This window comes from Pollicipes pollicipes, unplaced genomic scaffold, assembly GCF_011947565.3.
Source record: "Pollicipes pollicipes isolate AB1234 unplaced genomic scaffold, Ppol_2.1 Scaffold_4219;HRSCAF=4965_pilon_pilon_pilon, whole genome shotgun sequence".
NCBI lineage: Eukaryota > Metazoa > Arthropoda > Thecostraca > Pollicipedomorpha > Pollicipedidae > Pollicipes > Pollicipes pollicipes.
In genome coordinates, this window is record NW_023596448.1 from 26,841,450 (window position 1) to 26,856,489 (window position 15,040).

General features: G+C 52.8%; 1 protein-coding gene across 1 annotated transcript; it reads right to left on the reverse strand.

The window, feature by feature from the left end:
• Positions 1-355: 355 nt before the first annotated feature.
• On the reverse strand, positions 356-14,665 carry LOC119095884 (uncharacterized). Its single transcript, XM_037218743.1, has 5 exons — positions 14,546-14,665; positions 8,830-9,005; positions 3,176-3,425; positions 2,258-2,365; positions 356-709 (listed from the first exon to the last, which is right to left on the reverse strand). The coding sequence occupies exons 1-5, from the start codon at positions 14,635-14,637 to the stop codon at positions 556-558; spliced, it is 780 nt and encodes a 259-aa protein (XP_037074638.1). The 5' UTR covers positions 14,638-14,665; the 3' UTR covers positions 356-555.
• Positions 14,666-15,040: the final 375 nt, after the last annotated feature.

The window sequence follows — 15,040 nt, forward strand, 5'->3', positions numbered from 1 at the left end:
AAGTCTCTTCAGTGCGTGGCGAGTTTGCTGCACACATTGTCACTGTAGCGTCAGGATCAAGACTCTGCATGCACCGTAGCCCAAGCGTTACGCTAAGTAGAGCTAGTACACCGAGTCGTAATGCTGGAAGAAAACAGACCAAACTCTCGATGAGCACGAATACATGAATTTGTTTCGGCACGTGGCACAGATCAACACTAAGGGGTGCATAACAACAATGCCCGCACAAGGTCGTCAAAACACTGGCGTCATGAACATTGTGTTCCATATTTGTGCGTGACAGGGGTGTAGTTTCCCATTCAGTTGGAGGAGGAAGAGCCTCGGGCTCTCCTCTCCCAACTTGCGCTTCCCCCCCCCCCCCCCCCCCCCTGTTCAACGTTGACAAGAAAGTGGGCCAAATCCGGGAAAAATCCGTGTGTTGCCTATTTTGGGGCAGGTGCAGTCGTTTTCCAGTGTTTGCCCTCTCGCCAAACTCATTTTGCGAAACTACGCCCCTGGTGCGTGATCATTGCACGCTGGACTAAAACGAATCTATGGCGGCATCGCTGGCGTCGCCTATTCGAAGTGCATCGATCCTGGCGCCACCTTCTGGAAGAGGGAGACCGGGCAGGCTGGATAGACGGCGCTACAGTCGCTGTCCAGCTTGCCGTGTTCTTCGGCCTCCAGGTAGCGCGTCAGATCCTCGTGGTGGCCGTTCGTGTGTCGGGGCCTGGAGGCGCGAGGTACGAACGGGTCAGTGGTCCCCTTTGGCGGTCGAACCCAGTCACTTCAGAGAAAGCTCCAGCTGCATGCTGTTTTCATGCTTGACAGCGGAATAGACGGGGACAAGATTAATCTGGCTGAAGTATTCGAGTGCATAATGCAAATGAACCATGATATTTACCAATGTTCTACAAGGTCTTCCGCGGATATTAACCAATAAAGAAAACTTGGGCCCGGAATTTAATCAGTTTTATGCGTCTGAACCCCGAAGCTCGCTAAATGGTCGCAAAAATCAACTCGATCGGGTCAGGCAATAATACAAACTCGTTTACGAGCATCATCACACCGTTATTCTTCACTTGGTGATTAACGTCTTTCTCATCCTTGAACTTAGTCTAAATGCCCGCGGTACGCTGTCACCGGTTGACATCAAAGATAGCTTTTCACCTGTCTTCATACACACGCCATATGTGCAGGCTGGTGTTGCCTTTTCCATTTAGATTCCACATACCCCGCGCTTTGACGGTTTAATTGAGGTTACTATTTACCGTGACGTCCATACATGTTGCAGCGCAAGCACTCTAAACAGCTGAGATCGCTTCGGACAGCCGCATGAAAAACGCCTGCTTTACAAGAACGTTAACCCCAATCAACTTGTGCACATTGAGTGACACTATAAATAGCATTATGAAAACCCAGCCCGGCCACTCAGCCCAGGAAGCAGACGGTGACGTCAATGCGGACCACTCTTGCCACTCGACTTGCTAAGTGTGCGGCCCGGGGCGAGCTGGACCCAGTTCGCTGTTGCCAACTCTCGCCGGAGCGGAGCGTTTCTCGTCCGGGAGGGGCCGATCAGAATCGCGCTTGGCACGCCCGTACAGGGCAGGCACGCATGCGTCTTCCGCTGCGGTCGCGGGCCCGTTTATCGGCGATCGCGGTGGCCACAAAAGACATCCACGAGATCGCCCTCCGCCGAGGGAGTGGCGGAGATGAAGAGGGTGGAATAGAATAGAGAAGTGGGTGATGAATGGAGCGGCCGGTGCCACACCGGTGGCGATCACGGAGTGATCCATCTCGGCTATCAGTGTCCAGATTCTGTCGTGTCATGTTGTGGATGACGCGGGGCCGGTGTCACGCAGCAGGGAAGAGACAGCCTCGGTAGCGGCGGTGAGAAATCACGAGTGGGTGTGCGCACAACACACGCTCGGGAGATGTTGGTATTCTGTACGTCTTCTGGCACAAACCAGAAGGCGTACAGTGACAGAGACACGTGAAGAAAATGACTTTCACGCGGTGACAAAGGTTACCAGTGAGGGTTGTAACAGGCAGTGACGAGCCCGCACTGTGTCTCTGTTGCTAAGACGTCCCTGCTTAGAAGAAGTAGCCCATGCAGATGACTTCTACCCGGCGCCGACAAGCAACGCGGAGAGGCAGCTTCCATCAGGTGAACGGAGCGTCCGGGGACTAGAGACCGTGAACACCAGGGCTCATTCCATTCAGGCTGGCCCCAGCGAACTGGGGGAGGTTGGCACCGGAGGCCGGGGACGAGACTCACACCAGCGCGATGTTGAGCAGCTCTCCCACGATACCGTCGTACACCAGAGGAGTGGCGCTGACTTCACAGATGGCCCGCAGCAGACAGGCGCGGCCGTCCAGACCCAAGCTGAAAACCAACGCGCCGGGGTCAGCTGGGACGGATCGTCGCGCATATCGGTGACAGTCACAGCGACCGTCACGATCATACGAATTGGGAGGGAAACTTGGTGCGGAGTCGGGCTGTCGTGCTGCATTCATGTGAATTGCTAGTGCCTTACGCACAAGATGTGGTGAGGGCAGACTAGTACACCTATCCACATGAAATCGGACCTGAGCCGACTTAGATATCACCTGAATGGGTGTCAGATTTCGTATGCATTTGCTATATAAAACCAATGCTAAAACGCATGATATCAGCAACGAAGCAATTTGAAGAGTTTGCAATCAATATCAACTCGCATCGCACAAACATGCCGCCTTGTGGAAAACGGAAGTCTGGTCATATTTTCTTGATACCATATGATGCAAATGCCTAATTCATGTGCAGCTGTTCTTTCCAATACTTGTTCGACGCGTGACACTTCATTCGAGTTCAATTTTAGGCCTGCCTTACAAGGTTGGGCTGAAACGTTATGGCCTAAACCTCGACAAATTAGGGAGAGCGCGTGGCAAATACACCAATGATGTATGCTCCATCAACGGTTCAAATTTCCCGCCCTCTCCCTCGTTACACCGATAAAATTTTTCCCCATGTAATGACATCCTTTCTGTCGTTTTAGTATGGGGCATAGCCATATCCCCTCGGCTCACTTTGCACAACTGTCTTATTTGCCGCTGACCACTGAGCGGATCTCAGTAGCCGAACCATAACCCCTTCCATGACTGGAGCCATTGCTTCCAAAGCTCCCCCGAAGTCATGGCTGTCAGCTCTGCTCACATGGAGAAGACGTTCTCCAGTCCGCTGTACACCATCTTCTTGTCCCGCACCATCCGCTTGTTGCGGTGCAGCAGGAAGCCGGTCGGCTGGTCGATGGCGTTGATGATGTCCCCGGTCGGCCTCCACGGCGACCGGCCCCAGCCGCGCCTCTCGTGCGACGCCGGTTCCGAGTGGGACTCCTCCTCCTCCTCCTCCTCCTCCTCGTGGGGAAAGCGGTACAGGAACTCTGACTCGAAGACCAGGTCCAATTCTGTGGAGAGAAAGTGAATGGAGGAGTAGGATTAATTGATTTATGTGTATTGGACCACTTGACAGCTAATGGACCATGATGGTTTTGCATGCCTGTCGGATGGCCGCACGAGGGTCATTTGACCCACTCCAACAAAAAGGAAAGCAAGGACTGCGTGTTTCTGTTTTAGGCTCCCACCACATATCGCGATCGGCTCGGCGGTGAGAAACTTTCCATATCTGTCGTAATCAAGCACAACGATATCAAATCTATTGGACGCTCACATGCCGTTTTAAAGTTCGAATCGGCCCATTTTTCGCGTTTGTGGCTTTGGGACTCTTGCAATGTGTGCAGGTGTTGGTTTGCGTTGACACTCGTCAGCAGTCACTTACGTTGACACTCGTATGCAACGGTCTCAGCACTAAGGGTCACGATAACACACATCGTGCCAAGCCGAACACAAAAGTTTGCCTCCCACGCGGGACAAACACACTGGACATTTATTCGTTCGATAAACGCATGCATGGGCACCCAAATATAGGCTTTCCCCAGTTGCACAACATAGTGAACGCTCAAGCCCACGCATCAGTAAACCGAGGCGATCGACAGTTTTATATTTGATTTGCATCACACCATATGTGCTTGCTGTAGTCCCTGTCTCGATGCAACTCTGTTGGGTCTTCACTTCAGCAAAATCAAACGCTGCCCGGGCTCCGCATGCCTTTAAGATCGTCTAGATGACATGCGCATACCGAACACACTGGATGCGTTCGCGGCACACTTCGGGCGTACGCACTTTCTGATCTGCGTACTCCGCCGGTCCAGCAGTGAAGCGACGAGAGCCTCGCCGCAGCGTGTATTTCAGCAGGAACAAATCCCGGAAACGACACCATTATAACGGATGCAGGCCCGGTCAAGATTCACTGACCTGCGGTGCAATCGCACGCGAACATCGCGAGGCATCTTCCTTTATTATGCCAAAGAGCACGTTACCTACTGACGCCAGAAGGAATCGTTCGCGTTTATGGGACAACACAGTCGCTATACGTTTTCGTTATACGGCCTTGTTACGTAGCGGTCCATACACGAAGCAATGCTGGCTCGGCTGTTATATTTTAAATGCGACCGCCAGTCCTCACCACACAACTTACGTGGCTTTTCAAAAGCTTTTCAGGATTTTGAATTATTACAACCTGCCCTTTTTATGTCAGGACGTCCATGCACCGATCAAATTTTTGCGTACTGCACACCTTTGCAGCTGACGGTGCGCTCATTGATATATATATATATATATATATATATATATATATATATATATATATATATGTATATGTATATATATGTCGACCTATATCACTTATAATGCGCTAACGCCTCCTAGAATGCAAGTGCTTCGTTTTCTGCGTTGGATCACTTAATTGGTTACGCCCCAGCTCATTCTCGGCCGACGACAGGTGAATATGCCAATCTCGAGAACATCCCCGCACGAGAGCACCGCCTCTCTGGCCGCATACGTCCCCTCGCCACACGAGCCCGCCGCCCTCTCAGCCCAGACGTCGGCAGCTCTGCCGCCGTCACCGCTGCGGCGGCCCAGGTCTGGAGTTCGCCCCGGGGCTGTTGACATGACCCCAGCCGCCTGGGCGCAGCCGCCGCACGACGCGCATCCCCAGCGGTCGGAGCGCGCCGCTCGCCGCTCGCGCCGTGCTAACAGGCAGAGAAAGTGCTAGGTGGCGCTCTTGGCCAATCTAAGTGGCGCCGGTGTGCGGAGGGGTCGTGGTAGTGATCTGGTGTTTTAGCGTGCGTCGGCATCGGGGCCATTTTGCGCCCATGCCCTTGTGACCCTTCCGCCCTCGTGACGTGCGGAGGGGTCACGAGGTGACGGCAGGTGTCATCTGATCTGGTGTGCCCGCCAGCTCTTGCAGCGGTGAAGCACCCGTGTCCCCCCCCCCCCCCCCCCCTCCTCCCCAGCAAGTACGACGGTGGAACCTGGAGCAGTAGCTGGGGTAACGCTTGCCAAACTGATGGCCGGCAGCTCGCATGAATAAACAAACCGGACCGCTGGAAAACGAACCCCGCTGAGACACGCGTTATGACGGAAGCCACATGTAAGTGCGTTCATTGAGCCAGTCCGGGTATGGTAAGGATGTCCAAATATCGTTGTGCTCATCTGAAATGAGGGTTGACCGCAGTATTGTTAACTATGCCAATCCCGGGCGGATAATACAATATGACACATTTGACCGCGACTTCTCCATTTTCGGAAACGTAACGATCATCGTCAACTATGCACTGATCCTATACATCTAGTACCGATCCCAGATGTATAGGATCAGTGCATGGTTGACGCACTCTCGATAGATATTCCGGCTGCTCTGCGCAAAACCCTGCACATTCGGTGTATGCCCTTCAGTTTAGTGAACTTAAATTTCAAGTCATGTGTTACAACGGTTAAAGTGGACCTCGCCTGCCCCAGATCCATGCCTGGCCTAGCCTACCAGCCTGGATTTGTCCCAATTTTTACGACCAAAAGCAGCAAGTAGCATTCCTGTCACTCGATGGACAATAACTTTGCTTAGTTATCCGTTGGTGGGCGTGTCGGCAGACGTTTGATCAGACCACAGGCCGATTCGCCCCAATCACTGTACTGTACATTAAACCGAGATGGCCTGTTTTTCGTCAGGCAGTTGTCACATTAGATTAAACTGGTTATCGGTATCAGCGTCTTAGATTCACATCGCAGCTTATTTTGCATGACGATCCGGTAGAAAGAGGCACTCACCCTGCTGCCTACCACGTGGTCCAGCCAACAAACTGCGCCAGGGGAGAGAGCAGCCAGCCTTTGCCCCAGGCCTTCCTTGTTGCTATTACTAGTATCTTCGCCGACCGCGCGACCGCGAGCCCAACTCCACGTACCTCACGCCGACAGCCAACAGCCAGCCACCATCGCCGCAAGTCACGCTCGCTTCGCGTGGCAACCTCCGCGGCGGACCCGGCTAGGCGCCGTAAATTGTTGACGTCAGCCGGCGAGAGTGCCCGATGGTAATCTGGCCACAGCTCCCAGACGCATGGAGGTCGCGCCGCTCTCTGAACACGGGGTTCTCGTGCATATATATGGGTGTTTTCCTGACCTGACCCACCGCGGAAGCCTTATGGGGTGATGACTCGACGTTATGGGGATGGAGCACCTCGGCGGCAGAGATACGGCCGTCTTCGCGCTGACCGCTGGACACGCTCTCCGTGTCGGCTGAAGTGAACCGGTCCGTGGCCTCCTTTTGGGCGGAGTCCGGAAAAGACGGGGCACGGGAATAGGCTTCGAGGGAGATGGAGGGCAGAACAGATAATATCTATCCGGCGAAGCATGTCATGCTACACGGAAGGTAGCAGGCAAGGTATACAGAGTAACGGGTAATTAAGTGTGCGCAGGACAGAGTTGGAGTGGTACAGAGCACAGCAAGGAAAGTATACAGGAAACAAGGGGAGGATATGGTGCAGGACTGAGAGGGCACTGAGAGCACGCAAGGCGAGGGAACAGCGCAGTGAAGTGAGAGGACAGACAAATCACAAGGTTCACAAGACGGTCAAAGCGGTGGCAAGCACTTCCTTGTCCCAGGGGCCCGGTGATCTTTAGTCGGACAACAATTCAGGCTCGGAATCCGATGCTGATGCCTCGATGACCTAAGCGTCCTGCGCAGTCAAAAGATGCTGGGGTCTACGAGCCCAAGGAGCCCTATCAACTCCAAGCGGTCATGCCCCCCCCCCCCCCCACCCTGGTTACTTGGTCGCACCACTTCTGGACAGACAGAGCACCGGGAGGAGAGAGCATTGAGAGAACAAAGTACAGAAGGGCAGGTATGAGCAAGCAAGGAGAGAACAGAGCATGAGGACAAGTTGGTAATGTCGGAACAGAGCAACAGAAGGACAGAGCACTGGGGGGACCGAGCAACGGAAAGACAGGGCACTGGGAGGACCGAGCAATGGAAGGACAGGGCACTGGGGGGACCGAGCAATGGAAGGACAGGGCACTGGGGGGACCGAGCAATGGAAGGACAGAGCAATGGGGGGACCGAGCAATGGAAGGACAGAGCACTGGGAGGACCGAGCAACGGAAAGACAGGACACTGGGGGGACCGAGCAATGGAAGGACAGGGCACTGGGGGGACCGAGCAATGGAAGGACAGGGCACTGGGAGGACCGAGCAACGGAAAGACAGGGCACTGGGAGGACCGAGCAACGGAAAGACAGGGCACTGGGGGGACCGAGCAATGGAAGGACAGGGCACTGGGGGGACCGAGCAATGGAAGGACAGAGCACTGGGAGGACCGAGCAACGGCAAGACAGAGCACTGGGGGGACCGAGCAATGGAAGGACAGGGCACTGGGGGGACCGAGCAATGGAAGGACAGGGCACTGGGGGGACCGAGCAACGGAAAGACAGGGCACTGGGGGGACCGAGCAATGGAAAGACAGAGCACTGGGAGGACCGAGCAACGGAAAGACAGGGCACTGGGGGGACCGAGCAATGGAAGGACAGGGCACTGGAGGGACCGAGCAACGGAAAGACAGAGCACTGGGAGGACCGAGCAATGGAAGGACAGGGCACTGGGGGGACCGAGCAACGGAAAGACAGAGCACTGGGAGGACCGAGCAATGGAAGGACAGGGCACTGGGGGGACCGAGCAATGGAAGGACAGGGCACTGGGGGACCGAGCAACGGAAAGACAGAGCACTGGGAGGACCGAGCAATGGAAGGACAGGGCACTGGGGGGACCGAGCAATGGAAGGACAGGGCACTGGGGGGACCGAGCAATGGAAGGACAGGGCACTGGGGGGACCGAGCAATGGAAGGACAGGGCACTGGGGGGACCGAGCAATGGAAGGACAGGGCACTGGGGGGACCGAGCAACGGAAAGACAGGGCACTGGGGGGACCGAGCAATGGAAGGACAGGGCACTGGGGGGACCGAGCAATGGAAGGACAGGGCACTGGGAGGACCGAGCAATGGAAGGACAGGGCACTGGGGGGACCGAGCAACGGAAAGACAGGGCACTGGGAGGACCGAAGCACGGCAGGATAGAGCATTGAGGGGACCGAGAAACGGAAGGACAGGGCACTGAGAGGAACGAAAAAATGGAAGGACAAAACATGGGGGAACAGAGCAGCGGAATGCGGGGACGGGAACAGCGGGGAACAGAGCAGCCAATGCAAGGAGCAGAGCACAAGAGATACAAGTATAAGAAGCATATTAGGGGGAGCAGAGCTCTTGCACGATAACGTACTCGGGAACAGTACGCAGAACTCTCCCTTGAATCGTCCTCGATGCGTCTCTGATGCGTCTCTGAACTGTTCTGAGCGCGCCACTGCCGATGGGTAAACGTTAGTGGCAAGCTGCTCACTTGGACCGCAGCGGGCGCGCCCCTGGCACTGACCTTCCTCCTCCTCCTCGCCCTGGTACAGCAGCCAGCCGAAGCGGGGCGCCAGGCTGATGATGGCGCCGCTCGGTATTGCCAAGCTGAGTCCGTCATCGAGCTGGCGCCGTGACCGGTTATGGTGCACGCCAGCGTTGTGCACCGCGTCAAACGGCTCGATCACCTGCAGCGACGGCCTGCGGCGGATGCGGACGTCAGGTAGCGGAGTGTCCAGGGGGACACAGGTACATCAGGCAGGGGCATGTCCAGGGGGACGCGGACGTCAGGCAGGGGCATATCCAGGGGGACGCGGACGCCAGGCAGGGGCGTGTCCAGGGGGAGGGACGCGGATACGTCAGGCAGGGACGTGTTCAGGGGGACGCGGGCGCCAGGCAGGGGCATGTTCAGGGGGAGAGGCATGGATACGTCAGGCAAGGACGTGTCCAGGGGGACGCGGACGCCAGGCAGGGACGTGTTCAGGGGGAGGGACGCGGATACGTCAGGCAGGGGCGTGTCCAGGAGGGCGCGGACGCCATGCAGGGCATATCCAGGGGTACACGGGTATGCATGGCACAAGCATGTCCAGGGGGAGCATAAGGGACGCCTAGGGGAAGCACAAAGAGCACGCGACTATCATGGATTTGCTTGCATGCGTCCATCGGGCTTTTGAACAAGCACTAACAGTACTTTGCATTATTCAGCGATGAATTTTGGGTTGCGTCTCCTTTCCATGAACTTTCTGTAAACGTCCAGGGGTCATCTGTGCATCGCGTTCACGCCGTGGCCACTGAGCGTTAATATGGCAAACGCAGCTTCTGAAGCTCCATGTGAAGGGCGTGATAACGTACGCCGCGTCCCCCTTAAAAAGCCGGAGGCACAGTTATCGCTGAGTTTGGATAAAATCGCCGGGGGTAAAACCCAAGCCCTTATATGTTCTGAATCGCTTAGCAGACCCAAAACCTTATGTCCTGAATCACTGTAGACGGAGGAAGGTTTATGTCGCGCTTCGGTCCAGGTAGGACCACCGTGCGTGGCGCGACGTGAGCAAACCTGTCTTCATAGACTTAGCACTTGGTGACGATGGGCTCGTTTGAACGCTATCGGAGCAGCGGAGAATATCACCCGCCGCGTGCTAATCGATGGCGTGTCTGCCACTTGCGAGGATACGGAAAGAGTACACACCAGAACATAAACGGCAAGCGGAAACTAAAACGCAACTTCATAATGGTTCTGAATCCAACGGTGTTAACAAATCTATAGATAGTTGTATTACAACGTGATGAATAGTTACAGACGAGAAGGGCGTCACTCTCCCTCTCACAGCAGCGTGTGTGCACTAAAACAGCAACAAAGCAGCACGACAGCTCAGCAGCCAACTCCTAATTCGTCAAAAAACATGGAGTTTGCCGACGTCCCCTGGGCCAAGGCCTTCCTCGACTGGAAGAAGGCTGGAAGAAGGTTGTCAGGACACAACCTGGCTCAGCGAACAGGCCATCCCGGCGCCAAATCCTTTGCTCTAATAATGCCATCACCCAAATTTTTGGAGAAGCAGCCTCGAGAAACAGGGACCTGCAAGTCGGTGGACACTGTCCCAAGCCGAGTTGAGGCTGCGCGCTACCCATTGGAACTTCTCAGCAGCCTGGAGCATTCAGGACTGCCATAGGCAGCATGGCTTAAAGCACTGGGCGTTAATCATGCTCCTACGAAACCTGGCTCTCGAAGTTCTACAGGAGCGATCATTGCGACTGGCAAGGCGAAGGAAGCAAGCGTCTTCATCCAAGGAATCCCGCTCATCTCGTCTGACATGCTCTCTGTGTTCAAACGGATCTAGCCTCTTGCCAAGCGGAGTTACAGCATGACTATGCACAAGAGTCCATGTGGAGTCCATGGAGTCAGTGGTCCCTTCGGGTGATAGGGCTCGGCCTGACTGAGCTGGTGCTCGCCCTGGCTCAACTTGTCGATTGGGGAATGATCATGATGATGATGATGAAGGATCAACATGATCATCTCGCCCTGGGGAAGCCGGCTTCCCCAGGGCGAGCAGTCGATTCTTGCATCCCGTCGCAGAAGGACAAGACCAATCATGCTTACAGGGGAGCACTGCAACTGTAATATTTATCGGTGCAGTAAATGCAGCCGCGGCAGGATCGCAACGCTGGCCAGCCGGACTTTGCTCATCGTTATGCTGTGTCGTGCATGACCTCGGATATGGACCCATCCGCCGTCAGGAGTGCCCGAGCCGGGTAGCACACCGTGATGTTGTATCTCGGTTCAGCTCAGTTCACGCGCGCGACCTGACTGGCTGATCAGCTCGCTAAACTCTTTGATAGGACGGGACGATCCATTTCGTGCCAGAGATCTTGGCGGAATCTGAGGCTGGCGTGTAACTTGTGAAAATTGCACGTTTTTCTTTGCGCTTGGCTTCTTGAAAGTTGAACGTCTGGTGGAGGGGTACGTTAAGATGGTGTAACTGTAGTGGTCCAGAAAAGGATTATTGCCTGCAATTTCACTAGGATGTGTCCCATGATGTAATACAAATGTCGTGCGACTACCCACCGCACAAGTCCGATAGATCTTTAATCATTTAACTAAATAAAACTTCCTAAAAAAATCCCTAGCAGTAAACCTGTCTTCATGCACCGGACATCACCCAGCGTCGAAGTTAATAATCATTGGTCAAGAACTTGTTCAACTACTTATAAGCGGAATTTCCCGTTAAAAATGACATTTCCTAGACATTTTCGAAGCTCGTCATTTTAATGCAACATTATTATATTCATGTATCACATATTCGCTAATGGCCAGATGAGATTTTGCTTCGCAAAGCGCTCTGAGAAAATCGTCATTTTGACCATTTATCTCCAGTACTAGAATTCTTGCGATAAGATCACTTCATAAAGTGATAAGAGAACGTTCGTGCTGCATGGAAAATTGGCATGCGTCAGACATGAGTCCAAGCTAAACGCTGACAACTCAACATACATCGGGACTGTATTAATATACAAAGTAACATTTTAGTTGTTTTACAAGATGATACATCAATTCACAGGATTAAGGAAGGTGAATACAAGATAAAACAATTGCATGATGATATGCCGAGTGTCCTTTTAACATCATAGTTCCTAACAAAAGTCGTTACAACAAGAGGCTCGAACAAGTGCAACGTGAGCTTTCAGTTTTGCATTCAGATTTCCAACGCATATACTCAATAGTGTGTGAAATCGACTGCTGAAAGCGACAGCTGGCCTGGTTTTGCTTTAATGAGAGAACAAGCAACAACAAAACGTTTACTATTTCAAGCAAGCACGAATAGACGGAAGAAGCACGCACGCGTTGTGATTTTACAAGAAAAGCACGTACTTATGAAATCACGTGACATCGCATTGTCTTGCCCGCAGGTGCCACGAACGAGTGTATATTCGACCTTGTTTGAGTCAAACACAGCTAAACCATTTACTGAGGTAAATAATGTGTTTTTGTGCTTCCGATCTTTTTCCGAGCGTCAGAAGAAAATATATTTACCCTCACCCTTCCCGAGGAGCAGTATCAAAATCGACTGGTGAGCTTTTTCTGATGCGGCGGGAAAATGTCCCGAGACAGGGCAGCACTGCCTTGGGGGTGCGAAATAATTTAATTTCTTGAATATTGAAGTCTATTTAGACCTTCTCTCATGTCAGGTCAAGGAGGTTTAAGGCCATTTTCGATTACTTGCACGAGGCATCGGCCGTTTTCCTAGCTGTTCAGGAAAACGAAGGCCTGTGTTTTACATACCCTTGGCACTTTGTCATGTATTCGGGCAGGACTTCAGCCAGCTAACTGCAGCAGACGTGATGGCGCCCTGTTGGTCTCTAACTCCTTAGGGTTCAGGCAAGGTCAGACACCTCGTATGACCTTATGTTTTGCCGCACGTCTACCGCCTTTACCTAGCAATGCAGCTGCGGGGTAAATAATAAAATGCATAGCATTCTGCCAGTTTGACCAGTTTTTCTGCGAATGTAGTCTAAGACCAATTTCGGTTCTGTTGGCGTAGTAAACAGCATTGATAAATAAGATCGCAAAGATGACAACATTCAAATATATAATCATTACCAGTATGTAGATAGGGTCATTTGACCTCTCAGGGTCCCGATGAATCCTATAAGTCAAGTCACAGGGGACCCAGTGGTTAAGCAAGTTCGTTGTCCAGAGATGGCCTTTGTGAGCCAATGGCTGTTCCCGACCAAATTTGGTGCTGAACCGGATCCTCCAATTTTTTTTGTTGTCTTATTCAAAACGAAGCGCATTGTTTCCAACCACAAGAATAACTAAATAAATCATTGGCACTGGTCATGCGAAAGTCGACACTCAAAAACCATGAGATGTGAAATCACAGGTTGACCTAACGTGGTTCACCGGTGCGTAATTTTAAGCTCAAGCCATAGTGGAAGACTACGGTGTTATTGCCGTAGGTCTGCAACACGTAGGCCAGGTGCAGTGGCCAGGAAAGTTTCATTTTTGATGGTTGAACCCGCCAACGGATCACTTTTGTGACCTCGGGGAAGTCTTCTTTTGACCGAAAAAGCCACTCATCACTATACAGGAGAGTTCACATGGCAACCACTGCTGTGGACTTTACAGCACCTTCCCATCTTGCCTAGTTATTATGATTATTTTCATCAGTTTGGGTGTTATTTGTTTTGCATTTATTTATGTTATTATTAGATGGTCTGTTATAACCCATATTACCGGACTTGGGAAGGATTATAATATATATTACCGGACTGAGGGAGGACATCGGAACGCCCGGTATGGGAAGGTAATTAAGAGGACGAGGTACGGCGTGGAATACCAAAGGTTCAAAGGTTCTCACCAAATACATGATGATGGTACGGTGTGTTTGATCAATGGATTCTTATGGAAACAAAGAGATATCAGGCGTCATGAGAGCATTGCCTCAATTTCAGGGACGAGGAGTGCACGAACTTATCACAACTAATAAGCCCGCGCCCCGATTTGGTGCCCTGTTCATTTACACGTTCATGCTCTTTTCATGATCATTGATCCAATTTAATGATGGTCATCCAAAAGCATATGCTGATGAAAAGCCAACGTAGCTAGGAAGTTGCGCAAGAGAAAACAGGGTTCGCATTCATGCAATGTTAGCATATCATATCATGGCCTCGTACTTGATATCATATAACCGAATGACTGAGTAACGCTAAACAGGCCAATTACGCTCAAGATGCGCTGAATGACCGCATTAGTGGAGCATGCAGGGTAGAGAACTGAACCAACATTCACCAGCCCGAGCAAGAACAGCACGCAAAACGAAAAAAAAACAAGAGCCGGACAGGAACCGAACCAATAAGCTAAACCAATCTACCAGACGAATTATAGTCAACAATCAATAGTTGTCTTAGGCCCCTTTTACCTAGGATTTTGCATTCAACGGCTTGCTTAGTAAATATTTGCGAAATTACCAATTGAGCTTGACCTTCAATTTGTTGATATGTAATACACACCAAATACGACTTCTTTGGCGTTCTATCGGGCCGTGCGCGGTGGGATGTGAGGTTCACGGCTTTCATAACAAGCCCTGCTTAGCAATAATTGATCCCGATGACGTTATCACAAAACATGCGATGGAACTTCAAAAAAAATGACGTTCATGTAAATCCTGTGGAATTACATTAAGGTATCACACCTCTCCGCGGACCACATAGCTTCCCTCCAAAGCGGCGCCACGCCCTCCACTTACCACGCGTCCATGTTCGTCACGTCCGCCGCCAGAGCTGCCGAAAGCAACGTCGCCACCGTCACCAAGAGCGCCGGCATCATCGCCGCCACCATGACGCCGTCACGCGTGGCACTGACGCCGGCGCGCCACGAGGTCCCGCCGTTCCCCGGCGGACGCGCCAGCCCGCCCCGGGCCTGGGTCCGCCCGACGCGATCCTATCTGCCGTAACGGACCGTCACGGGACCGATGGCAAATAGGGACAGAGGAGGAGCGGGAGGCTGCCGCCCCGCGGCGGTGCTCACGTGCGCTGCGAGAGCAGTCGGAAGCCTGGAGGCGGCGGCGTGACTCACCGCGCCGGCAGGATGTGTGCGTGTGTGTCCGCGGCACGTGCTGGCGGTTGACCGCAAATAATGGGGTAGGCACTCGCGGTGGGGACGTGGAGGTATTCACCGCTGGGAGCAGCAGTCTCAAGTGAATTTTGAGCAGAAGAGCGATATTGTTGTGTATTGGTAGCAT